At 33.8% G+C, this 27400-nt stretch overlaps 1 protein-coding gene across 14 annotated transcripts in view; it reads left to right on the plus strand.

The window, feature by feature from the left end:
- Positions 1–27400, plus strand: part of LOC145296892 (focal adhesion kinase 1-like) — an 890147-nt gene that overhangs the window by 710146 nt on the left and 152601 nt on the right. For all 14 annotated transcript variants that reach the window (XR_013870066.1, XM_080143040.1, XM_080143043.1 and 11 more), the window contains one exon: positions 23509–23588. Coding sequence is in view for 13 of the 14 variants with exons in the window: in XM_080143040.1 (XP_079999166.1) it covers positions 23509–23588 (80 nt within the window). In the remaining variant the exon portion in view is untranslated. The remainder of the gene's footprint in view (positions 1–23508; positions 23589–27400) is intronic.

Genomic DNA, 27400 nt, shown 5'->3' on the forward strand with positions numbered 1-27400 from the left:
GGTAGATGTGTCACTACCAGTTGCCACTGCTCATACCACGATTAGGAATGATTGTATTGTTTCTGTAGGATGAATGTGTAAAGCAAAATACAATTCTGAATTAAAATTTAATAAAAGATTTTTTAGTATGTTGTGGTTTGCTTGAAGCATTGGTTAACGGATGAAAGATGTGTTTGAAGGCTTGTCAATGCAGGAATTACTCAGTCATTGTAAGAAGTTAAATAATAATTCAATTTTTTTTTTTTTTAATTTTATTTATTTACCTGATTATAGATCAGGTAAATAAATTTTAAAAAAATTTTGAATTATTTATTTATCCATCTGCTTACAACGACTGAATAATTCTTGCATTGACAAGCCTTCAAAAACACCTTTTATTATTTTTTTCTACTTTTAATTAAATTAAAAAAAAATTTCTTCTGAAAAATCATGTGATAAAGTTTGTTTATATATATTTTTTTAAGCGGTTCAATTCCTTACTTCACCAAATCCATTAGTGGGGCAGGTTATCTCAATATTCCATAAGAATCTTTCACTTAGTGATACAAGCACCAAAATTGGCACAAATGACGTTCAGAACATACATTTTAAGAAAAGAACGTTAGCCATAAGAAAATTCAAGATGGCTGCCAGTTTTCAAGATGGCTGCAGAAGCAAACCTGACAAATTTCAATTTTGGTGCTTGTATCACCAAGTGAAAGATTGTTTCAGCAATCTACCCCACTACATGTCTTAATATTTGCATTATGAGCAACCATGCAATCCACTTTACATTTTTAAAGGGGATCATGGACTCCAAGAAGTTACCTGGAACACAGCTGATGAATTTTAGCCATATAAACAAATATGACTGGTGTGTGTTGTTTAATCTTGTCTAGTGGCAGTGGTGTAGAAAAATTGGATACTGAGTAAAAATCAAATTGAAATTGGAAAATTCCATGCGAGGTTAATTTAAGCAAGAAGATTTAATTTTCTTTTAGAAGTCAAGTTAGAAGTTCAATGAACGTGTACCAGTGTAATGTGGATGCGCATATGTAAATGCATGAACAGTGACGTCCTCAGTGGAGGAAGGACTATAAAAAAGAAAGACAAGGATCTTGACAGATGAGATAATGTTTGAAATCTCTGGAGAGACATGCAGAATTTCTACATCACGTGGGTGACGCCACAGCTGTAACGACGAAAAAATAAATGTCATTGTGCAAACCAAAAAGTGAGTCAGTTATTTCCTGTTCTTTTTTGTTAACTTTGTGACTAAGGCCACAACATGTGTGCGAATGTACAACATTACACCAGAAATGGCATCATGAACAGGAAGTACAAGGCGGAAAAGCTAGAGATTTCCTGCCTCTAGGGAATTAGACATCAAAGTGATTGGTCTTGTTTTTTTTTTTTTTGTGTCCTTCACCACCATACGGCATTTGGAATAGGAAAGTGCAGTTCATCTGGATGTTAATTCCATCTGTCCATAGCCTTTAAGCCCCTGGAGGGGCATAGGCCATCTACAACTTTTGTTGTAGATTATTTTGTAGCAAGGAGTTCTTTTTACAGGGTGAAGGTGCTGGCCCCACGCCCAACCTTACCAGAAGGTGCATACAGCGCCTAGCCTTCCCAAATGGTCACCCATCTGGTACTGGCCAGGCTCAACGTTGCTTAACTTCAGTGATCTGGCAAGAACCGGTGTGTCGACGTGATTATGGTGTATGGATGTTAATTACTGTAAGAATAAAACAAAAGCTCAGAGCAGATAGTGGAGTTAGTTGTTCTTTTTAATTGCTTCTATTGCTTCAGCTTCAAAGAGAGAGGAGAAAAGTTCAACATCCTATCCTATGAGCCAACTACTATGCGGCATTGAGAAAGATGAATAGCATTTTCTACTGACAGCACAACAACGTGATCCAGTGAGTGTTGAAGAATCTTTCATGCCATATTACAAGTTGTTTATTTGTACGGTAATTCACGTGATGTTGGGTGTTGATCTTAGTAGTATCAAAATATAGGCTGCCTCTGTTTCCCTTTGTGGTAATATGTAATAACGGTGACCATTATGCTTTTAGGTTTTAATATTTTTCTTACAGAGTTACACCTTATTAGTCCCCCCCCCCCCCACCTTTGGAAGGAGGTCAGAAATCCTCAGAAATATGTCTGCTTTGTCTCGCATAGTATCACTATTCTGTCACTTTTAAAATGTGACTTCCTGTTTGCTATATCACTATGGGTTTCTCACCACATAACTAATATTCCCTATTCAGGCCAAGATCACAGTATAGTATCTGTTCTGTATACTTTATTTTTTCTGTCCTCGGTTAATGGAGGAGAATTCTTTCTAGGCCGAGACAATTTTAATTTTTATTCCTATCCAGAGTGTCCCTTTTTGGGGAGCTGGATTTTCTTCACCTTAAAAACCGACCTTGTGTCTAACGCTGCCCTCGTGGGGAGGTAAGTAAATAGGAATTCACATAGAGGTTCTCTCTACCATGCTAGAAAGCTACTAATGCCCGAAAGTATCCTGTACCTCTATAAGGCCACCATTCGCCCATGTATGGAGTATTGTCATATTTGGGCTGATGCATCTGCTACTAGTCTCTCACTCTTAGACAAGGTTCAAAAAAGAGTTGCCAACCTAATAGGTTTTGAACTGTCATCCAAGCTTCAGCCTCTGTCCCATTGACGAAATGTAGAATCCCTCTGCCTGTTCTACAAGTACTTTAACGGTGAATGTTCCAACGAACTGCACGCACTTGTACCCCCTCTGCGTAAATACCCCCGACAAACCTGACAAGCAGTAAAATCCCACCCCTTCACAGTAGAGATCCCTAGATGTAAGAGAGTTTTTCTGCTTCCCCAACTGTACTGACATGCAGAAGTTCAAATGTAACATGAACCGACATCTTGCTGCCCAACTACCCACCTAGTACCCCTGAAGCTTGTGTCCCTAATAGTAGCCCCCTACATCAAAGTGGCAATGTGCCTTGTTTGGGGTGAAAATGTAATTAAAAAAAAAAAATCACCACTACTACTTGAAAAAGTTAAGTACGAATTGTCTCCCTTTGTGATCTCTCTCTCTCTCTCTCTCTCTCTCTCTGTGCGATCATTGATACATGAATAATATCAACAATCAACACTTTTGTTGAATTTGGAAGAAAACTAATGAGGTTTTTTGGGTTCTTTTTTTACATAAGAGTAACCACTGATCAAGGCCCGGAGGCCACTCGAGGATAAGCGTTAATGGGTATACATTAGTCAACGTGTTTATAGCGTAGTAAACATAAGTAGTGGAATTTTTGTAAGTTGGATTACTTAGGGGGACGGTTCATCAAGAATTTATTTATGTTGGACTTGAAGACAATCAGATTGTAGTCAGCTGGAAAGCAGGCCAACGAAAGAGAGTTGAAAAATACAAATCTGCACATTTACATTTGATTGGCTGTGGTGGGAGGCTCTATTTTGTGCACAACGGATGACATTGATTGGATTTGTGTCTTTCTATTTTTGTTAAAACTTTTGATGAAGGAAACGGAATGCTTTGTGCATAATCGTTTTTTTTTCTTTTTTTTCTTTTCGTTTTCTCTTTATACCTTGTGGCAATGCAATCACTTATGCGAATTGTTGACATATCTTGATTAAAATGTGCGTTGAGATTTTTGCAAAAGCCTCCAGAGAAAATAATCCATCAATGGTAAAAAAAAAAAAATCAATTCGTCAAAATTTAAAGTGAAACAAAACGTTCGCTAGATTACACCACTATTGGCATATGTTTGATCATGGATAAAACCTTAAAATACATAAAATGGTGAGACCCTAATTTGGGAGCTTTGGGTAATGTGGATTTACGGTTTAGTTGTCATTTCTCTCGCCTTCACTTGTGAGTCGGCTAGTATCTGCCAGCATACCTTATGTAGGTGAAATATAATTTTTTCATCAGTAGAAGGTGTGATTCTGAATGGATTTCACACACAATAGTATCCCCCCCCTCCCCCAAGATTTTTATTTGTCGGGTTATCTCACAATCCTTTCTACAATCCATATTTGGTTGGTTGGTTGTTATTTTCTTTCTTTACTTCCCTCCATTTTTCTGAATACTCGGTGACCCCTTTTAAACTGTGTAAAAGGGGCAAACACCCAAATTTGTCGACGAAAATAAATAGATAAATAAACATACTACAAAGCTACGCCTACAAAAAATTCCACCCATAGATAAAACCTTAAAATACATAAAATGGTGAGACCCTAATTTGGGAGCTTTTAGGAATGTGGATTTACCGTTTAATTGTCATTACTCTCGCCTTCACTTGTGAGTTGGCTAGTACCTGCCAGCATACCTTATGTAGGGAAAATATAATTTGTTCTGGGTATGACATAATACGTCGTGTAATAGTGAGACTCTAATTCGGGAACTTTGATGAGGGCAGTCAATTCATAATTAACATTTCTCCCAGGCTCAACTGGGCTCACAATATTAATATAGGGTGATTTCAGTACCACCATCACCAAAAATAAAATCACCCATAACATGGTAAATAAAATTCACAATCCTTTCTATAATCCAATTATATTTAGTAGAAATAAATTTCTGTCTATGTCTAATTTGTTCATGCTCAGACACTTTGGTGAACATCTCATCAGTAGAAGGTACAATTCTAAATAGATTTCATACTCAGCAGCCCCCCCCCCTTCCCCCCCAAGATTTTTATCTATCAGGTTATCTGAAAGGTAACATTTATCAAAAACAATCCCCGGACCATTCCTGAACTGGAGATGGCATTCGCATCCAAAATCAGGAGAGTGTCAATAATAGAGGAGTATGTCAGAGTTATTGACACCTTTGCAAATTGCATCCACATGTGTTTATCACGAAATGTATGCGACACAAGGGTCGAGCTGGATATTGAGTGTGGACTTTATTTGAATGCTACAGGGATGTGCATGGAACTGTGCTGTTCTGCAGTGTCTACTGATCGCACAAAGAGCATTGAGGAATGCAGTGCAGTTGTATTGCCTGCAAATTTTTTTTATCTGGACACGTGTAAGATGACGAATAAAAATGTGCCACTGGATCTGATCCACAATGGCATCTTTTATGTTGTTGATTATTTGTGTATTGTATAGACTAAAAATATGGCATAATAATGTTGATACACTAGTTCTTGTCAGATCACCAAAGTTAAGCATCAATAAACCTGGCCAGTACCAGATGGGTGACCATTTGGGAATAGCAGGCGCTGTATGTGCCTTCTGCTTATCTTGGAATTGTTTTCAGTCGTCTGGAATTTTTACTTGCCACTGGAATAAAACAGTGCCGACTTGGGAAAGGTGTGGTTGGAGATTGTGCAACTCTTGCTGCAAAAGATTTCATGCACAAGTCACAGCATCAGTAGTTATGTTCATGATCTTCATCGGCAATAATGAACGAATAGTTTTAATCGTATAGATTGATATTTCAGCATCAAATCGCACTTGTGTGATCGATCTTCTTGACGCTATCATATCAGATCTTCATGGCTGCATTTATAATCCTCTTCTGGTTGCTTGATGTAAGTTCCATGTGCACTTTCCGCTTAATTACGCTCTTTTTTTGACATCCGCATGGAAACAATGATTTAACCCTTAGCCATCAAAATCGGGTTCCCTTTGCTGATCAGGGCTAAGATCTGAAGGTGTTTGTAACATTCCGTTCTTGTGTGGTGCTGCCTCCAAAATGATTTAAAGAGCAGCTAAGTTAAGAACATTCTAAGTATGTATACACCAAGTTTTTTTTTTCCTCCCAAGACTGAAAATAATCTGAATTACATCCACATATCAGTTTGTGATATTACCACACTCATCACAAACATTGATGCAAGCAAAGCAACTGCTGCTGACAATATTCCAGTTATACTACTCAAAAAGCTGCAACCGGAAGTAGCACCCATTTTTGCAAAGCTGTTAAATCGATGCATAAACGAATATGCTTCCCAACATCTTGGGGAAACCTCATTAGTTTGCCCAGTATTTAAAAATAGTGGAGATCGGTCTTCTGCATGTCAGTACAGACCAATTAATCAATTAATGTATTGTAAGTAAGTTGTTTGAATCCATGTTAAATAGAGAAATTTTCAACCACCTCGGCAAAAGCAAACCTACTCAGTTACAATCCAATGTAAACAAATTCTTGTTGAGTCCTCCCACCTAAATAATCCATTCCTACCCTATTTCCACCACTAAGTATTATTATGATATCTCGGTGACTACCGTACACTCATTAACACTCATCCTCGAGTGGCCTTCAAGCCCTGATAAGTGGTGACTTCCATGTAGAAAAGAAAAAAAAGATTTTTTTGCAAAAGTCTATGTGCTACTTCCGGATATTAGAACTAATGTAACAATGACTTCAAAGATTTCAGTTCCGTCTTGTTTTCGGTTTATTCAGTCCAGACTTTGTTGATTTGTATATTTAATTTACATTCTTTCTGCAGTTCTTCAATGTAACTTCTGAGAGGAGTAAATGCATTGAAATCTTTGAGACAGATTCCGTTTACGAAAGGGATATTTCAGGGATGTGAGTTCTATACCTTTTTAACGGAATCGTTTTTGTATATCATAAAAAGTGGAATTGCGTTTTGTTTTTGTGTGTGTGTGTTTTTTTTTTATGAGAAAAGTTCAAATCGCTTGAGTTTATGCCGTTATTTTCAACCTTTTTGGCTTAACTTTCTTTCTCTCTTCCTCTCCCTTTCTCTCTTTATCTTTTTCTTTACTTTTTTCTCTACCTCTTCCTCTCTCCATTATGTTATATCTTGCCTTGTTTTGCCTCCTTTTCCCCTCAGTCTAAAAATCTTAATTTTGACATGGTTCAAACGAGTCATTGGTAGGGTAGAGGGGAGACTTTTGTTTCATTAATGAATGCCTTCCTGTCTCCCTTATAATGTATCAATCAATTCTTGCAGTATGAAATAAAAAAGTGAATTATATACAAATACATAATTAAATACAAACACAAAAAGTGAAATAAAAAGAAGTATTGTAGATTAACACCCTTTGCAAAATCCACCCAACCCCAAAATGAAATTCTTCCTTTTTTTATAGCCGATTGTAAGTGAAGCACTCTGGCTCTCTAGGTAGGTTGTGGGGGCCGTGGCTCCTCAAGTTAGGAAATTCATTTCAATTTCAGATTTTTTGTCTATTAACTACTCCAATCTCAACATTTTTTATTGCTGATTCTGTATAATATACTGTCTTTTACTTGTGTTCTAAAAAAAATCCCAATTCCATTTAAAGGGTTTAAATCTTTAACTTGGGTGATTCTGCTTGTTGCACTTTAATTTGCAACATGTGTAACATGTGCAACACATGTAGCATGTGCAACATGTGTAACACATGTAACATGTGCAACACATGTAACATGTGCAACATATGCAACACGTGTAACATGTGTAACATGTGCAACACATGTAGCATGTGCAACATGTGTAACACATGTAACCTGTGCAACATATGCAACACGTGTAACATGTGTAAGGCTGGTGCTTGCGTTTCAATTGACTGATTATTTATGTGAATTTTACATGCATGAACGACGTGATATGTGCAAGATGATGAAGATTTTATAAACTGTTGCATTTTAAGTTTCAATATAAAAAAATGTAGCAACTGATAATTGTCGTATGCAAACAAACAAGTATATTGTGATGATGATGCATTCAAAAAGTTCATTCAGAAAAACATCTCTTAAAAATTTTAAATATTCAACGAGATGAACGAGTGAGGGCTTTTACTTATTTTACTTTTTTCTTCTTTCTAATCTATCTTTCTTTCTTTCTAATCTTTCTTTCTTTCTTTCTAATCTTTCTTTCTTTCTAATCTATCTTTCTTTCTAATCTATCTTTCTTTCTAATCTTTCTTTCTTTCTAATCTTTCTTTCTTTCTAATCTATCTTTCTTTCTAATCTATCTTTCTTTCTAATCTTTCTTTCTTTCTAATCTTTCTTTCTTTCTAATCTATCTTTCTTTCTAATCTATCTTTCTTTCTAATCTATCTTTCTTTCTAATCTATCTTTCTTTCTAATCTTTCTAATCTTTCTTTCTTTCTAATCTATCTTTCTTTCTAATCTATCTTTCTTTCTAATCTATCTTTCTTTCTAATCTATCTTTCTTTCTAATCTATCTTTCTTTCTAATCTATCTTTCTTTCTAATCTATCTTTCTTTCTAATCTATCTTTCTTTCTAATCTTTATTTCTAATCTTTCTTTCTAATCTTTCTTTCTTTCTAACTATCTTTCTTTCTAATCTTTCTTTCTTTCTAATCTTTCTTTCTTTCTAATCTATCTTTCTTTCTAATCTATCTTTCTTTCTAATCTTTCTTTCTTTCTAATCTATCTTTCTTTCTAATCTTTCTTTCTTTCTAATCTATCTTTCTTTCTAATCTTTCTTTCTTTCTAATCTATCTTTCTTTCTAATCTATCTTTCTTTCTAATCTATCTTTCTTTCTAATCTATCTTTCTTTCTAATCTTTCTTTCTTTCTAATCTTTCTTTCTTTCTAATCTTTCTTTCTTTCTAATCTTTCTTTCTTTCTAATCTTTCTTTCTTTCTAATCTTTCTTTCTTTCTAATCTTTCTTTTTAATCTTTCTTTCTTTCTAATCTTTCTTTCTAATCTATCTTTCTTTCTAATCTATCTTTCTTTCTTTCTAATCTATCTTTCTTTCTTTCTTTCTAATCTATCTTTCTTTCTAATCTATCTTTCTTTCTAATCTTTCTTTCTTTCTAATCTTTCTTTCTTTCTTTCTAATCTTTCTTTCTTTCTAATCTATCTTTCTTTCTAATCTTTCTTTCTTTCTAATCTTTCTTTCTTTCTAATCTATCTTTCTTTCTAATCTATCTTTCTTTCTAATCTTTCTTTCTTTCTAATCTATCTTTCTTTCTAATCTTTCTTTCTTTCTAATCTTTCTTTCTAATCTATCTTTCTTTCTAATCTATCTTTCTTTCTAATCTATCTTTCTTTCTAATCTATCTTTCTTTCTAATCTATCTTTATTTCTAATCTATCTTTCTTTCTAATCTATCTTTCTTTCTTTCTTTCTAATCTTTCTTTCTTTCTAATCTTTCTTTCTTTCTAATCTTTCTTTCTTTCTAATCTTTCTTTCTTTCTTTCTTTCTAATCTTTCTTTCTTTCTAATCTTTCTTTCTTTCTAATCTTTCTTTCTTTCTAATCTATCTTTCTTTCTAATCTATCTTTCTTTCTAATCTATCTTTCTTTCTAATCTATCTTTATTTCTAATCTTTATTTCTTTCTAATCTATCTTTCTTTCTAATCTATCTTTCTTTCTAATCTATCTTTCTTTCTTTTCTATCTTTCTTTCTAATCTATCTTTCTTTCTAATCTATCTTTCTTTCTAATCTATCTTTCTTTCTAATCTTTCTTTCTTTCTAATCTATCTTTCTTTCTAATCTATCTTTCTTTCTAATCTTTCTTTCTAATCTTTCTTTCTTTCTAATCTTTCTTTCTTTCTAATCTTTCTTTCTTTCTAATCTTTCTTTCTTTCTAATCTTTCTTTCTTTCTAATCTATCTTTCTTTCTAATCTATCTTTCTTTCTTTCTTTCTAATCTTTCTTTCTTTCTAATCTTTCTTTCTTTCTTTCTTTCTAATCTATCTTTCTTTCTAATCTTTCTTTCTTTCTAATCTTTCTTTCTAATCTTTCTTTCTTTCTAATCTATCTTTCTTTCTAATCTATCTTTCTTTCTAATCTATCTTTCTTTCTAATCTATCTTTCTTTCTAATCTTTCTTTCTTTCTAATCTTTCTTTCTTTCTAATCTATCTTTCTTTCTAATCTTTCTTTCTTTCTAATCTTTCTTTCTTTCTAATCTATCTTTCTTTCTAATCTTTCTTTCTTTCTAATCTTTCTTTCTTTCTAATCTATCTTTCTTTCTAATCTATCTTTCTTTCTAATCTTTCTTTCTTTCTTTTATTCTAACCTTTCTTTCTTTCTTTCTTTCTAATCTTTCTTTCTTTCTTTCTAATCTTTCTTTCTTTCTTTCTAATCTTTCTTTCTTTCTTTCTAATCTTTCTTTCTTTCTAATCTTTCTTTCTTTCTAATCCATCTTTCTTTCTAATCTTTCTTTCTTTCTAATCTATCTTTCTTTCTAATCTATCTTTCTTTCTAATCTATCTTTCTTTCTTTCTAATCTTTCTTTCTTTCTAATCTATCTTTCTTTCTTTCTTTCTAATCTATCTTTCTTTCTTTCTAATCTATCTTTCTTTCTTTCTAATCTATCTTTTCTTTTTATCTAATTTATCCTTTCCAACTAATTTATCTTTTCTTTCTTTCTACTCTTCTTCTAATATTCTTTCTCTTCTTCTTCTAATCTTCTTCTAATCCATCTATCTATCTTCTTCTAATATATTAAAATGCTAACGATTTTTCTCCCTCTACAAAAAGACATATCTTGGAAAATACAGAACACGTAAAAATTCAGTATGCTTCACTAGATGCCAGTATTTGCCGCATGTCTTCCGGATATCATCATTCATTTTAATCCACTAACGTACCTTCCTATATTTGTTCCGACAAAATTAACTCTCCCACACATTACATATGGAAAGGCGGTAGTTCGCTACTTACTCCCTAATTATTTTCTCCTCCCACCTTCCCATCATACACCGAGGCAATTCCATTTCATTTCCTTCTTCGTATTTTCCTAATGACATCACAACTTATTCTACATGTAAATAATTACCGGCCCCTTCCAAATTTTCTGATTTTTTTTCTAGCAATTTCATTGGTTGATTTCTTATATTCCGCTAATTCATAGTTCTTTCGATCTTCCAATATTTACTAACGATTACGTCGCCTAGTTTAATATAAAAACAACGAAAATAGTTTTGAATTTTCCTGCTGATTGCATTCAGTGAAGATGTCCTTTAGGATTGAATAACACCTGGCAACAAGAGTCAGTGTTCCATGGCAACGGGTTGAGGGGAGGTATGGAGCGATTGGGGTGAATCCTGTTTAAGGTTGACTCGATTCCTTTAATTCTGACATTAAAAGAAAGAGGGAGTGGGAAGAGGGGTGAGATAATATCTGGTTTGTAGATTTGACAATTTTTGAACGAATTCCAAAACTCAAAATGAAGCTTTCTTGGAGAAGTTTAGGCTGGAACATTTCCAGGCGAACAAGAGCGTTTGACTTGAAGATTTTCGTGAACAGACGAAAATGTCTCATGTTAATGGAGTATAATAACTTTGGAAAAAATGCTGAGAGATGAAGCAGTGGTAAGGGAGAATGAGAAATGTTGAGAGTGTGTGATACGTCGAGGGAGGGAGAGAGAGAGAGAGAGAGGAATAGATCTTGTGAGGGAGATTTACTGAGAGGAAGTGAAAGAAGGGAGAGATGGAAAGATCTTGATTAAGGGATATGGAAATAGAGAGACGAGGGTTATTTTGAGAAAAAAAAAAAAGATGTGTGTGAGAGAGAAGGTTGGGAAAGCTGTTTAAAAATGGAAAGATATTGAAAAATGTTCAGTGGGAATGACAGCAATGGATGGATAAATATAGAAAGAATTGAAATGAAAAAGTTATAGAGAAGATATATCATACCAAGTGGTCGTTTGAGCTTCAATCTATGGTCCCTCTCCCCGATGCCAAACGTTCACAAAACGCACTCATTTAGCTACAACCACTATCAACAATTTCCCCTATTCTCTATCTGTGTCTAAATCTAGACGCAAATTTCATGAACAAAACTTTTTTTCCTAGAACTGCCCGCCTGTGGAACTCTGTTCCGCTGGCCTACTTTCCAACTGACTACAACATGGTAATTTTTAAGTCTAATAATTTCGAATACTAACGATCACTATACTGTTGTCCTAGTGATCACCGTTCTCATTAAGCCTTATCCTCGAGTGGCCTTCGGGCCTTGATAAGTGGCGACAAGAGAAACATGTATAAAGGTATATATGAATTTATTTGTCAGTTCAATAAGGAAAACATCAAAAAGAAAGCCTAATGCTTCTCATCAGAAGAGAAAGGAGATAATTAACAGATATCTAGCTTAGGGTACATTAGGATGGAAATGTTAAATAGAACATTGAAATAAGATAGATGAATTATAGAACATAAGGATTAAGGGAAAAAAACAAAAAGTAAGGAGATAGAACGACTGTTAATCTAATTAGATGCCGAAATGCTGAGATGTAAAAAGTGTTTATAATCCCTCTTTCTTCCTGATGTTTTGGCCCTGGATATGACCTTAAACTATATCCAGTAGTGAGGCCCCAGCTTGCGGGCTTTGGGGAGTGTGGAGCCACCCTTTAATTGCCATTGCTCCCAGGTTCACTCTGACCCGGAGTGGTAGTATCTGTTAGGGTCCCAACTATGGGTTGAATAGAAACCGACTTGAAAGCAACAAATATATTCTATTAAAAAATTTTTCTTCAAAATCTTTGAATTCGGCATTAAATAACCCAAAAAGGGTTGATATGCCGTAAAACAAAAACAACCAACCAATCCTGATGTTTTTCCTTTTGGAATCGTATGGTGAAATCGCCGTATGGCAGGACTTCAGCAAAATTTTGTACGGTATATTATACACATGTATGTAATCAAATAACATTATAAATAACACCGTAAGGTGCCAAGGCGGAGCAAATACCGTAACCAAGGGCCAAAAAAACATTGTATTCCACGCCGTAAGCTGAAAAGAACCGTATCTCGGGGTTACTATATCCCTATATTTATCCTATTTTTGTTTCAAATTGCGCGCGTGTGCGCGCCCCTCTTCCACACACACATATATATATATACATACACACAGGGTGTCCATAAAGTTACTATACAGTATTACAAGTTACTATACAGACACCCTGTAATATGTTAACAGTACAGTAAGATATTGTATTAAAATATTTATTTGTAACAAAATAAATAAAAAGAAATAACACCTTTATGCTTGATTAAATAAACCTGTAAAAAAAATAAATATTAACTATTAATACAAATATAATACAATAAAACAATAAGACTGTATAGTAACTTTACGGACACCCTATATATATATATATATATATATATATATATATATATATATATGGTTTTTTTCAATTATTATATTTCACTTTTTTAATATACTAATCTTTAATTTCTGAAGCTCAATGTAATTACAGAGCATATAACAAATAAATGACAAATGTCTACATCCCAAATTTCATGATTCATGATGTTGACCATCTTATAATTTATTCCTTTAATTACATTGACATCTATAATGCTTGACAACAACTGTTTCGTAGCGCAAAATCATTCGTTTAATTATTATGTCAACCAATGAATCTATTTTGCCCTTAACTCATCAGAAGAAACAGCAACTATCAATCCACCAAATTTTAGGCATAAAGACAGTCAGATTCTCAATTTTTTATCATCGATATGTTCCTTCTTACAAAATCAATATTTTATTCTGAATAGCCATTTTATTTTGTTGAACGTTGTTCATGTTAAGAACAATAATATGTAATTAACGTTAATTCCTCCTGGGAAATAATTTACCCTGTTGGATTTATTTTCGTATCGCGGACATTTTTTTTAGAAGGGAGATAACTCTGTGTTTGTCTATTACAGACTTCTCTCTCTTTGTAATTTATAAAAGGCTTGTCTGTCTGTTTCCTTATTTCCAAACTCTATCTCCTCCGAAACTAAAAGTCGCAGAGTGGCGCTAGAGGGAGCCTCAAATGATTAGATTTTTTTTTTTTTTTTTTTACGGACCATTCTTTTATGAGTTGTTAGCTTGTTAAAATAGTTTTTAAGAGGTCAAAAATGGGGCAATTTTTTTTTTTAAAGTCGTTATATATTTTGTACATTTATTTTAGTTTATTTTTAATTTTTAATCAGTTCATATGCGTCTCGCGTTCGTACGATGTTAACGTCACCAGCTTTGAATGCTACAGTTTTGCTTTCGGTTTCGATTCTAGCTGATGGCACCCAAATACTTTTGTTTTAGTTTTGAAATCACGACTCTGTAATAATATATACGAAATCTGGACAAATTAAAATATATTTAAGCGTATTTTACGCCCAGGCAAAGCCTGACCCCCCCCCCCGGATAATAAAATAAAATTTAGAAAAATGCATCGTTTTAGAAAATAAATACAAATTGCAAATAAATGTATCAATGGGCAAAACTTGCCAGATACAACAAGTATCTTGTTCTGGTGGTTAAGTTCCTCTTCCATAATCATATATATATTCTTCTACAACTACATTACACACGATGCTTGGATAGGTACGTTTCGTTTTGATCAAAAGGATACAACATTTATGGTGTTTGCGTTTACATCCATGAAAAAGAAATGCAACGTTTTACTTCATTTTATTTTTAATTTGAAAATTTTACAAATGATAAAAATATGGCAGTTCGGAATCATAACTCATTGTTTTAGGGGAGGTAAATCTATTTTACTTAGATTTTTAAGAAAAAAATTTTTTTTTTTTCCAACGACCTTATTTAATTCAACAAAGAATGGTCCGTAAAAAAAAAAAAATCTAAATAGCAAAACAAAAAAGCTATGATATTGTAATTTTTCTTAAAATTGTCAGAAAAAAATGATTTTTTTTTTTTTTTTTTTTAAATTACTTTAGTAAAATAGACCTCACTTAGAGCAATGATTTGAGATTCCGAATTGCCAAAATAAAAACAGAAATATTAAAGTTTGGGTTTGTATTACTGTACACATAGATTCGAAAAAGTTGTCAAAAAAAACAAATATATAACAAATAAATGTTATCAAAGGCAAGATAAGTTACTTTTCTACCTAACTGGATATATATTTTGTGTTTTTATTCAATGTAACATGTTTATTCAGCTCGAAAAACATGCAGTGTTTACCGATGTATTGGAAAATTCAAAATGGCGCCCGACTGTCTCTTTAACACGGTAAGTTTGGGAAAAGATGTTATAAATAATAAACTAGACCAAATACTATTAAAAATCAACCGAATATATGTCAACTTATGTCACGGTAACATATATTGAGCGAATTTCTAACAGTCTTTTGTCTAGTTTGTCCCAAACTTACCCTTTCCGAGAGAGAGTCGGCCGCCATTTTGAATTTTCCAATACATCGGTAAACACTGCATGTTTTTCGAGCTGAATAAACATGTTACATTAAATATAAACACTAAAAACATCTAGTTAGGTAGAAAAGTAACTTATCTTGCCTTTGATAACATTTATTTGTTCTATATTTGTTTTTTGACAACTTTTTCGAATCTGTGTACAGTAATACAAACCCTAAAGTTTTTTTTTTTTTTAAGCGGAAATCCCTATTGATTGTTAGAAAACACTGGGCGTTCCTTTATGAGAATGATGGTTGTGATAAAGACTATAAATTTATTTCTATTAATGTCATTTTAATATCACCTCTCATGCGACCGTCCTTGGGCCCCACCGTAAAATTTGAATATTATAAAATGTAAAATCTACGAATACAAAAGAGGATATGGTGTTACTGTTATGAACCAAAGGACATAAGGGTTCCTCGTTTGATCCCGGGCAACGCTGGGTATTGTCAGTAGAAACAAGAAGAGTGGAAACTTGAATGTGTACGTGTCACCTGGGTGTGTGCACGGAGCTGTGAAACAATTCATTCAGCTTTCTCTCCAACAAGACGAGAAATAAATAAATAAATAAATAAATAAATAAATAAATAAATAATCTGACGTAAGGAACGACGGAAGAAACTACGCGCTGATAACTTTAGATGTAAATGTCCATTAATAACCACAACTTTTGAATGTACAGAATAAATGAAATCGAATAAAAAGCGAAAGACTATTTTATCGGGAGACAGGTTTTAACAAAAGGATTAAAAAAAATTACTATATAAAAAAAAAAAAAAAAGAAAAAAAAAAAGAAACGAAACTTATTTTCTGGCCAACCAACTGCGTCGTTGTTTGTGATTCTACAAGTCGAACCGCGCGCGTGCGTGGGCGTGCATTTCCCCCCCCCCCCCGTTGCTCCTATTATTTTAAAGAAATTCAAGTGTTCATTGAATAAGTAGACATTTAAATGCTACGTAGCAAGCAGGTGCGTAGGATGTAGAATGTGGAATTAAAGTTGCAGATTCAAGCACTACGAAGGAAGCACACAATGTCGTTGTAAATTGAAAAATAAAACCAAATAATTAAAAATTGAATTTAAATAAAAATTAAGACATTAATAAATATCATTGTCTAAAAATGAATAATTGTTATGAGTTAATCAACGTTTGTTTACCTAAGGCTTTTTTTTTTTTTTTTTTTTTTTTTTTTTTTTTTTTTTTTTTTTTGTCTTGAAATATATTTTAACAGAAAATGCATTCTAAAATACATCTTAGTTCTGGATTAAAAAAAATAAATTGTTTATTGTTTTACTTGGCGGGTCTCCACTTATTAAGGCCCGGAAGCCACTCAAATATAAGGGTAAAGTGTTAGATATATGGTGAGACAAGATCAGTCACGGTGATGGGGTACTTGGGTAGGGCTAGATTATTTAAATGGATGACGCAATAGAAATGTAGGAGCAACTATACTAGCGAAATTCGAAATTTTTTATATTGAATTTCAAGGCAAAATAATGATCTCTACTTGTCATGTTACAGTAATGAATATATCCAAAAATTACGAAAAACGATAAGGTAGAAAAATAATTATTAAATAAAACATTTTTTGATAAAAATTAGTAAAAATAAAATGTTTGGCTAAATTGTTTTTAAAAATAAATGATGCGTATTGCCTTGTTACTTCCCTTGTTTTTATGTAACGTCTTCCCAAAGAAATATGGCAACGTTTTTTTTTACGATAAAGATCGAAAACTAGTGATTTTTTTTTAATGCGGTAATATGTAAGTATTTCTGACATGCCAATTAAGTAGATATCATTATTTTAGTTGAAAGTGACACAAAAGTCAGTAGATATCATTGTTTTTTTGTAATCGATATTTTTTCGTTTTCCAAATTTTGCTGCTATAGTGTATTTGCACCAAAATTTATTCACCTCAGACTAAAGATAATCATGTTATAGTCAGCCAGGAAGCAGCCAAACAGTATTGCGTTCCACAGACGGGCAGTTTTATGGGGGGGGGGAACTCTGCTCATGGAATTTCTGTTTAGTTCTGGGAACAGATAGACTGAGGAAAGTTGCTGGTGGTGGTTTCAGTTAGGCGAATATTTGTTATGAATGTTTTATGGGGGAGGGACCATATATCTGAGGTCAGTCGAATACCTACTATGAAAGTATCACTTTTTTGGTCTCTGTTAGCGGGGGAGTAATCATTCATGACTGATATTTTTTTTATTTTTGTTACTAACAGAGTGCCTCTTTTTGGGGAGCTGGTTTTCCTCCACATTAAAAACCAAACTTGTGTCTAACTCTTCCCTGGTGGGGAGGCAAGTAATCTTTTATGACTTGTGCTACCAGATCAGGCTGTCTATTGGCTTCCTGAGACGAAATGCACCTACATTAAACTTCTGTTTTTGTTTTCTATTCTCTTTTGTAAAACTTAATTATGTTCTGCAAAAACAAAAACAACAGCCCCCTTCCCCTTCCCCCCCTTTTTTTTTCCTTCCCTATCCCTCCCCTTTTTTTCCTTCCCTACTTCCCAACCCCGTCGGTGGAGCATTAGAATACACTGACTGTCCCCCTGCAGAGAGTAAAAGCCTCTCAAAGGGACCACCTGTTGGCCGTGGGTGGCAACCCGTAATGACTCGGAAAAGGATCCTGGTGGCTGAGCAACTGATATCTAGGGAAATTAAAGATTTGCAACACTCCACTTTGGCCTCGTACAAGGCTAGACAGGCGATCGGAGGGGCCCGATCCTATCAATCGGCTAGTTACGTCAAGTCCTAACACATCTTCTACTTTTCTATCAATTTCCTCTAAACCGTAACAAATACAGTTCTACCCTGTACCACTATAAACTATATACATATTTTCCCCTCTTTTCCATGTGTTAGAAGGCGGTGGCTAGGGTCAAATGTGCCAAATGACATGGCTTTATAGTGCTGGAAGTTACCACAAATGGCTTGGATTGTGAAAGTAAAGGATTATGGGTGCTCATGGCTCCCATTTGGGACATGTATATTGTTTATGTAGCCCTGGCATGACAAGGCGAATGGGTTTCCTCCTTAACATGCCCCAATATAGTACTCCGAGGTGGGTGGGGAGCATAAACAATGAATTAAAAAATATATATATATATATATGGCCAAGTATAAAAACTCCAAACGCCAACACGTCGACTCGGATAGTTCAGATAATGAACTACATCAAACATCCTCAAAATTTATTATATTGGAATCCACCGAAGAAACCAAAATAACTGCCTATCACAGTTTATTATACATAAAATTATATCGGCATATATTACCCCAAAAATATAAAAACTTTAAAAAATAAAACCCTACTGGTGGAAGTGGAAAGAGAAAAACATGCCACTTTTCTCCTAGTAATGAAAACTTTCCACAACATAAATATCAAAACTTATCCACACAAGAATCTGAATACGTCCAAAGATGTAGTAAAATCGAAAGACCTATCAATGTGCACTACTGAAGAAATAAAAAAAAGAACTTAAAAACCAAGGAGTAACAAACGTTAAAAAAATTACAATAAAAAAGAGAATCGGACTATACATACGAACACTTACATTATGCAGTTCAATAGACCAACTATCCAAAAAAAAATCAAAATTGGGTTCAACATTGAAAAAGTTGAACCCTTTATACCAAACCCACTAAGGTGCTTTAAATGCCAGAAGTTTGGGCACCATGAGGATGCATGTAGGGGACGAGCAGTGTGTGGCAGATGTGGCCAGAAAAATCCAGACCACACTGTCAACGGCTGCAATCTTGATTGCAAATGTGCAAATTGTGGAGAAAACCATCCTGCTTATGCTAGAGCATGCAGAATCTGGAAGAAAGAAAAGGAAGTAGTGTCAATAAAACATACCAAAAACATTTCCTTCCTCGAAGCCAGGAAAATAGTAGATGGATACATGAAGGAAAAGACGTACTCTCAAGTCACCTCCAATTGTATATCATCCAACATCACTAACCAAAACTACAAATACGAAATACTAATAAACAAATTGTTACAATTGGGACCAAACGATTGGCCCAAATTTATAAATGAAATCAAACCAAACATATCAAAAATTAATCATCCCATTAAATCATCAACTAATGTTACCAATAAAACAAATTCTCAACCAAAATCAGAACATCCAAAAAAACAAAGTCGATCAAAAGAAAAACCACAAAAATCACCAGTACGTCATGCAGATACTGAAAAAACGAAACTAAGGAAAAAAAAGAATCAGTTTAAAGAAAAACCACACAGGTCACCAATACATCTTTCCCGTGGTGAAAAAAACACACTTGAAAAACAAACAAAAGATACATCTACCAAAAAAACAAAATAATATAAAGAAATTACCACAAACAGAAGCTACTACTACTACAAATAGATTTACAGAATTAGAAGACGTGGAAACTGAACTTACTCCTCAAACCAAAAAAAAAAAAAAAAAATCATCATGAGTTACAAGATAATCCAATGGAATTGCTGTGGATTGAAGGCAAATTACAATGAAATTTTATTGTTGCAAACCAAATTTAATCCTTTGGTTATTTGTCTCCAAGAAACCTTCCTCAAGGAAGAGGACAATTTGAATATAAAAAATTATCAGCAATATAACTATATTCATAATACAGGACTTAGGGCCTCTGGTGGTGTATCAGTATTCATTAAAAATAACATACCCCAGAGCCAAATTGAATTAAAAACAAATTTGCAAGCGGTTGCCATAAGAGCAACTTTACACAAACCGATAAGCATTTGTTCTTTATACATACCTCTACATGAACAAATCGATGAAAATGAATTGGAGAACTTAATAGGGCAAATACCCAAACCCTTTATTTTCCTAGGGGACTTAAATAGTCACAACACCTTATGGGGATGCAAGGAAACGGATAGAAAGGGAATGAAAATTGGAAATCTAATAAATAAAAATAATCTATGCTTGTTCAACCAAAAAAGAAGCTACTCACATCAATCCAACAAATGGAACGCTAAAATAACTGGATACAACATCGAATACTATTCCCAAAATAACTGGATTCGGCATTAAATAACTCACAAAGGGTTGATATGCCGTTAAACAAAACCAAAAAAAAAAAAAAAAAATCTTATATGATAAAGAGGAAGTAGGGAGACAAAAACATCATTGCTCACTAGATTTTGAAGACGATTTTGTACCCTGTCAAAACGGAAAAGGGTGCTTTTAGGAGCTCCATCCCAGATATGGCAACAGTATTCCATCTTAGGGATTGAGTTATATTTTTTAATTAAAATCTGTTTTAATTGTTAACTATAATTTATTAGTTAGTTTAGTTAACTGAACAAATCGCTCATCTTCCTGTTTTTTTTCTTGTTTTTTGTTTTTTTTTTCATTTCGACTCCAAACAAGGCACAATGCCACTTTGATGTATGGGGCTACTATTAGGGACACAGGCTACAGGGGTACTAGGTGGGGAGTTGGGTTGTAAGATGTCGGTTCACATTACACTTGAACTTCTGCATGTCAGTACAGTTGAGGAAGCAGGAACCTGGCAGGGAGTTCCAAAGTCTAGCAGTTCTGGGGAAGAAACTACTGGAGTAGAAGGCTCTCTTACATCTAGGGATATCTACTGTGAAGGGGTGGGATTTTACTGCTTGTTGGGTTTGTCGGGGGTATTTACGTAGAGGGGGTACAAGTGCTTGCAGCTTGTCGGAACATTTACCGTTAAAGTACTTGTAGAACAGGCAGAGGGATGCTACATTGCGTCGCTGGGACAGAGGCTGAAGCTTGGATGATAGTTCAGGACCTATCAGGTTGGCAACTCTCTTTTGAACTTTGTCTAGGAGTGAGAGACTAGTAGCAGATACATCGGCCCAAATATGACAACAATACTCCATACATGGGCGAATGGTGGTCTTATAGAGGTACAGGATACTTTCAGGTGTCAGTAGCTTTCTAGCACGGTAGAGAGAACCTACCAGCGGTCCTGGCAATGCTCTCAATGTAATTGTTCCAACTCATGTTTCCTGTGAACGTTAGGCTGAGGAGTTTAAAAGATGTGCTTTCAAATAAATAGTCTTTGGTCATTGCTATTGGTGGTAGAAAAGGTTTCTTGTAGTTATTGAAGGAAACAAGTTTAGTCTTGGCAGCATTGAATGTGACCATCCATTTTTGTCCCCCATTACAGATTGTTATCTTTTGTATTTCACACCTCTCACTCTATGCTGATTCAACCACTCTAATATTTCCCCTCTACCTCTGGCCATTTAGAAAAAAAGAGTAATTCTCTTTTTTTTTTTTTAAGGGTAATCATCTAATTTACATGTGTGTCTGTGCATACTACAAAAACATGTTTGAATTAGATAGCAAAGTAATAAGTCACTTGTTTTTTTTTTGTTTTTGTTTTTTTTTGGCAGGATGGGTCTTATGAAATGTGCCCCCACCTCTAAAGAAAAAAAAGTGTCAGCCTTGGCTGATATCACACAAAATATGCATGAAGGGTTAAAGAGGATAGAAGGCACTATGCACTAGATGAGTGCAAAGTGTACTAAGACCATAAAGAGGCTTATTGCCACTTAAATCCCAGTGAAGGCCAATGGTTGTTGCCAGTGAGAAGTCAATTGCAATAACACAAAGTAATTTGCAAAGATTATTAAGAGCTAAAGAGTACTGGAAATATGAAGGGACTTGTTGTCACTTAATCCATCCATCCAACCATCCAGTGCGGCCGTAGCCGGGATTGAACTCACTACACAAGTTTGTAGTGTAATTCAAATCTTGTCAGTAGCTGAATACTTGGTACTTCGCCAGGGCTATCAAGGGTATTTTTTATCGTGATTCCAAACGTCATCACAAGACAGAGTGCCTACCACAGCTTAAGAGAGTCCCATTTACCCTCAAGAGAAGGATAAACTGCGCCAGTTTCTCAACCTGGTATTTTTAACTTGCGGTACATACAGCGCCTAGCCTTTCTAAATGGTCACCCATCTGGTACTGGCCAGGCTCAATGTTGTTTAACTTCGGTGATCTGGTGAGAACCGGTGTGTCAGCGTGATTATGCCAAGTGTCACTCAAACTCCAGGGAACACCACCGTTTGTTGTCAGTGAGTAATCTCTGATGATGACTTGTGTGAGAACTCCTAGTGAGTACCAAAATAATATAGTGGTTTTTATGAATTTTCAAATGAAATTTCATAGTAAATATTTCTCATGGTTGTGACCCAACGGGTCAAGTTACATTAGATTATCCTAGTTACATTAGATTATCCTAGTTACATTAGATTATCCTAGTTACATTAGATTATCCTAGTTACATTAGATTATCCTTGAAATGTTCAAATCAAAAATAAAATACAAATCAATAATTAAATTAAGGTAAGTTATAGCGATATAATAATATGAATGATATTGAAATAATATATAACTGACATTGTCTCCCATATAATAAAATAACTGAAGAAATTCCCCTCTGGATTAAAGTATCGAAGGTTTGCAACAACAGATGTTGCATGCAAATTCAATACATTTAGCTTAACAGCCTATGTAGCTGTTGTAAAAATAGCAATCATGGTGAAAATAGTAGTCCAGATAATCCAAATTATAAATCCTGATCTCCAAAAATTCTGGAAGATGTTGATTTAATTTATATTCGGCATACTTGGAACCCAAACAATTCCGGGTAAGTCAACTAGTCTATGTGTCATATATAATTCATATGCGTTAATTCATTGTCGCTGGAAAAATGGTGGGATCTTTCTATCGATCCGGTAAATATCTCACTGCTGATGCTATTCTTTATCTATATAAGAGCCAGGTACGTCCAAGGATGGAATATTGTTGCCACATCTGGGTAGGAGCTGCTAAAAAGGACTTGTCCTGCCTTGATAGAGTTCACAATAGACTTCGTAGCCTCGTAGGAAATGTCCTTTTCTCTTCCTTGCAACCTCTATCTCACAGAAGAGATGTTGCGAGTTTGTCTCTGATGTATCGTTATTTTCATGGAAGGTGTTCAACTGAGCTTCAATCTATGGTCCCCCCTCGCTAAACTTTCACAAGAAACACTCGTCTAGCTGTACACACTATCAATAATTCCCCTCACTCTTTATCTGTGCCTAAACCTAAACGTAGATTCCATGAACAAAGCTTTTTTATTAGAACTGCACGCCTGTGGAATTGTCTTCCGTTTTCCTGCTTTCCGGCTGACTACAATATGGTTGTGTTCAAGTCTAACGTAAATAAGTTCTTGATGAGCCGTTCTATATAAGTTATCAAATTTACCAAATTTTCATTACTAATGATTACTATATTGTCCAATGTCTACTGTACACTCTTTAACCCTTATCCTTGAGTGACCTCTTGGCCTTGATAAGTGGTGATGCCTATGTAAAAAAAAAAAATTAACTACTTTATTTTACTTTATTTTATTTTCTTTGTTCTTCTCTCAGGTTCGAAATGATTACATGAGAGATATTGCTGAACACATAGATCCTGATGTCGCCATTCGGCTCGGCTGTATAGAAATGAGGTGAGCATCTTTTATCATTTTCTTGCATAACAAATTTCATGTTCCACTGTCTAATTAAAAGAATAAGGTATCCTTTGTTTATGTTCTTGTCTATTGCACGAGGGGTGTGTAATGTGAGGTGACTGCACAGAAAGGTTAAATCTGGACAGTATAAAGGAAATGTGTGCAGAAAACAGGAGACATTCTTGGTTTGGTCACATTAAAAAAAGATGGATGAGAATTCTTGAGTTTGTAGATGTAAAACATTTGAGGTAGCAGGGTCACTGGCAGTAGATGTCCAGAGAATATATCCGAGGAAGTCATGAGGATGTATTTGAGAGAAAGAGGGATAAGTAAAGACTTGGTCAGAGATAGGTTAGTTTGTAAATACGTTTCTAAAAGCTGTCCAGTACATGCCAACTTGTAAAACAAACATAAACAATAATAAGACTGAAATGTAAATATAACTGATAAATATACAAATAAATAAAATAAAAAGATTAAAAAAATAAATAAATTGTAAGTTAACAAGAGTAGATAATTTCTTATTATTTTTTGATTATTTATCATCATTTTTATTTTAATGGAAATCGCTTGAGACAAGGCATAAAACTACTTGATGTAAGGAACTAATAGAATTTTTTTTTTTATATTACTTTCAAGGTCAAAAACGTGCCAACAATATAATGTCTATATATATAAAAGTTACTGTCTAATTTGTATTTATTTCTAGACTATTGTGCACTGCTGAGCATGCAAGTTATTATCACAAAATTTGAAAGTTTGATGGTGCAGTAATATATTTTTTTATTATTGTTTATTGTAATGAATGAGTTGGAGATGTCTGGCAAGTAAGAAATTGTGGTTATCAAACTTTCAAATTCTCCAGCCAGCTGTTCCTACCCCCTTCAGATCTCAAATCAATCAGATTAATATAGCAGTTTTGGATGCCCACACATCCTCAACTGTCACATCTACTCTGGGATGTAGACATGCTTCTTTTGGTATGTCATTTATGCGCCTTCGAATTGTGGATTGTTTCGCAGACCGATGTATTCCTTTCCACTTTTATGCAAGTGGCTTCTGCATCGGCAGCACAATGTCATTCTTCCCATCAAACAGATGGTATATCTGTCTTTAGCCACTTAGACACAATATCCTGTTTACCTCAACCTTAGTGCAGTCATTAAGGCCATCCCATAAGTGGATATTCTATATATGGTTATTAATCGAATGTGTACTTAAGTTCAGTGAAGTGTAGTCGGAAGAGAAATGTTAATAGTGAGGTCATGGGAATTACGATATACCTACAGTAAATGGGAACCACTGAAACTTAGATCCGCAATTCTTTGCTCAGAAAGGGGGGTGGGGTCACACGCAAAAGTCTGTAAAGTTTCTTAACTTGTTGGACATGGCATTGTACACTTGCCTTTTCTTGATTAAAGCAATCTGACTGGAGCTCAATATAAAGCTCTTCATAAAAACAAATGGAAAACTTTTTTTTTATGTAAACATTAAGATTTTGCTTACTTATGACTGGGCTATGACAACAGCATATTCTTTTCATTGTTTCGACTCTCGAGTGTGTATCTGTTGATATCTTATATACTTTTATGTAGAGTGATGTGGTTCTCGGCTGAATCACTGTGTCTCGAGTCAGATGTATACTCGAGAGTCAAAACAATGACAAGAATATTCTGTTGTTATAGCCCTAATTATAACTTGTGATTGACAGGTGAATGGGTAGAGGCACCAACTTTCTGCTAAATTGGCATGTCTTGCCTCATCAAAGAGCTTTGATTCAGCAAAACAATCTTGATATACATATATATATATATATATATATAAGAGAAAGAAAATTAAAACTGTAAGTTAAACTTTACAATCAAAATTTATTGTTCGACTGAATACTCCAAAAAACAATTTACAAAGTTCTTATTCCGCAGAGTTTCAAAGAATGCTATTCTTGTTATTCTTCTCATCAGAGGACATAAAGAAATCAGCAAATTATATTTGTAGCAATTTATTATGTGTGGTTATATATATATATAATTACATATCCAACATTTTCTTCACTTTTTTTTTATTTGGCAATTTATAACTACAATAAATTGCGGTTTCACTTAATGTCTTACCTAGCAAATTCCAGCATTTCTACAAATATAATTTGCTTATTGTAAATTTTGATTGTAAAGTTCAACTTAGTTTTAATTTTCTTTCTCTTATAATAAGCTCTACTCTCTATTGCATATTGAGCTTTTTTATTCGGTTGGGATTAAATTATAATAATTATAAAAAATATATATAAATACTGTTATTTATGTTAGTTTGAAGTTTACCATTGCGTATATCAGGTAAACACTACATCCCTTTGATTTTATTAATATATCTATAATATAAAGCTCTGTGTGTGTCTGGTCACGAATAGGCTCCTATATAGTTGACTATTTTAAAAAACTGATTACATATAATGATAGAAGATGTATCGAGGATCAGGAATGGGTATGTTTGATCTGGCAGAACGGTGGTTCATAAAAAATTGTGGGGTCTGCGTTCGCGCCTGACCCTCAATGTATGGAAATAAAAAATTTAAAAAAAAAATGTTTACAGGGGTTTTTGATATAGATGCAAATAAGAATACTTTGATAAGTATGTTTCAACTTAAATAGGGATGGTATAATAAAATTGTGGGGTCTGCGTTCGCGCCTGTACTCCATGGAAATATGGCACAAACTTTAAGAAAGACTTTTCATATCTATTTGCGTAAGTATACTTTGATAATTATGTTTCAGTTTGAAGAAATATGATATAATAAAATTATTGGGTGTTCGTTCGCGTCTGACCTCCATAGAATGTAAATATGTCACAAAGTTTAACAAGGTTTTTTAAAATGGGTGAGGGTCCACAATAACACCTTAACTTTAATCTTAATTCACGTTAACTTTTATTCATTTTTTTGAGTTGAATCATATTGTGTCGAATAAATTCACATCATAAATTCATGTTCTTATTAAAGTGAAAGCCAAAAAAAAAGTCGGAACTTTAGACAATTCTCAACACAAATTTTGCATAACTCTTTTTTTCCTTCTCCACTTGCACATGGCACTCTTTCGAAAATAGATAAATAATAAAAAATAAGAACGTTACTTGTTATCGTATCAAAAGAAGGAAAAAATCCTGCTCACGTGATTATGTGTCTTTTTAAAAACATTTACATAACCTTTTTATTTTTATTTATATATCTGTTTAAGCTTTTTTTGTCAGTGTACTAGAAGCAATTCAGTTGACTACAACCCTTCATTACAATAGTACAACCCTGAATCCGATGGCGCAATACTACACCGTTCAATACTGTAAAACTGAAACGAAGCTGTTCTGCTTGAAAAGGGCACCATTTTCTTCTCATTCATATTTATATTGATTCTTTGCTTTAAAAAACTAAAGTAATTACGTGTTTACTTTTTTAATATCCCATTTTGCTGTTTCGGATTATTTTACTAAAGTAAAGCTTCATTATTTTTCAAAACTGTTTTTGTTTCTTTATTTTTCGATATTTCGTCAATATTATTTAGTAAGAGTGTTTAGCAGAAAAGACTACCCGAAAAAATAAATATACAAGAAATAAATGCTACCATAGTCAATAAAAGTTCAGTTCATGTTTTTTTTTTGTTTGTTTTGAAATAAATTTTAATGCTCTTTACTTTAAAACGAAATTTTAGGCGATAACTACTTAAATGAATTTTTATATAAATTACACATGCCATAATCGAATATTCCTCAAGGACAAAATAACGGAAAACATTAAAATATGTTTATAAATATTCCTTACGTTG

The sequence above is a fragment of the Euprymna scolopes genome, chromosome 17 (assembly GCF_053919585.1).
Source record: "Euprymna scolopes isolate OS-2025 chromosome 17, ASM5391958v1, whole genome shotgun sequence".
NCBI lineage: Eukaryota > Metazoa > Mollusca > Cephalopoda > Sepiida > Sepiolidae > Euprymna > Euprymna scolopes.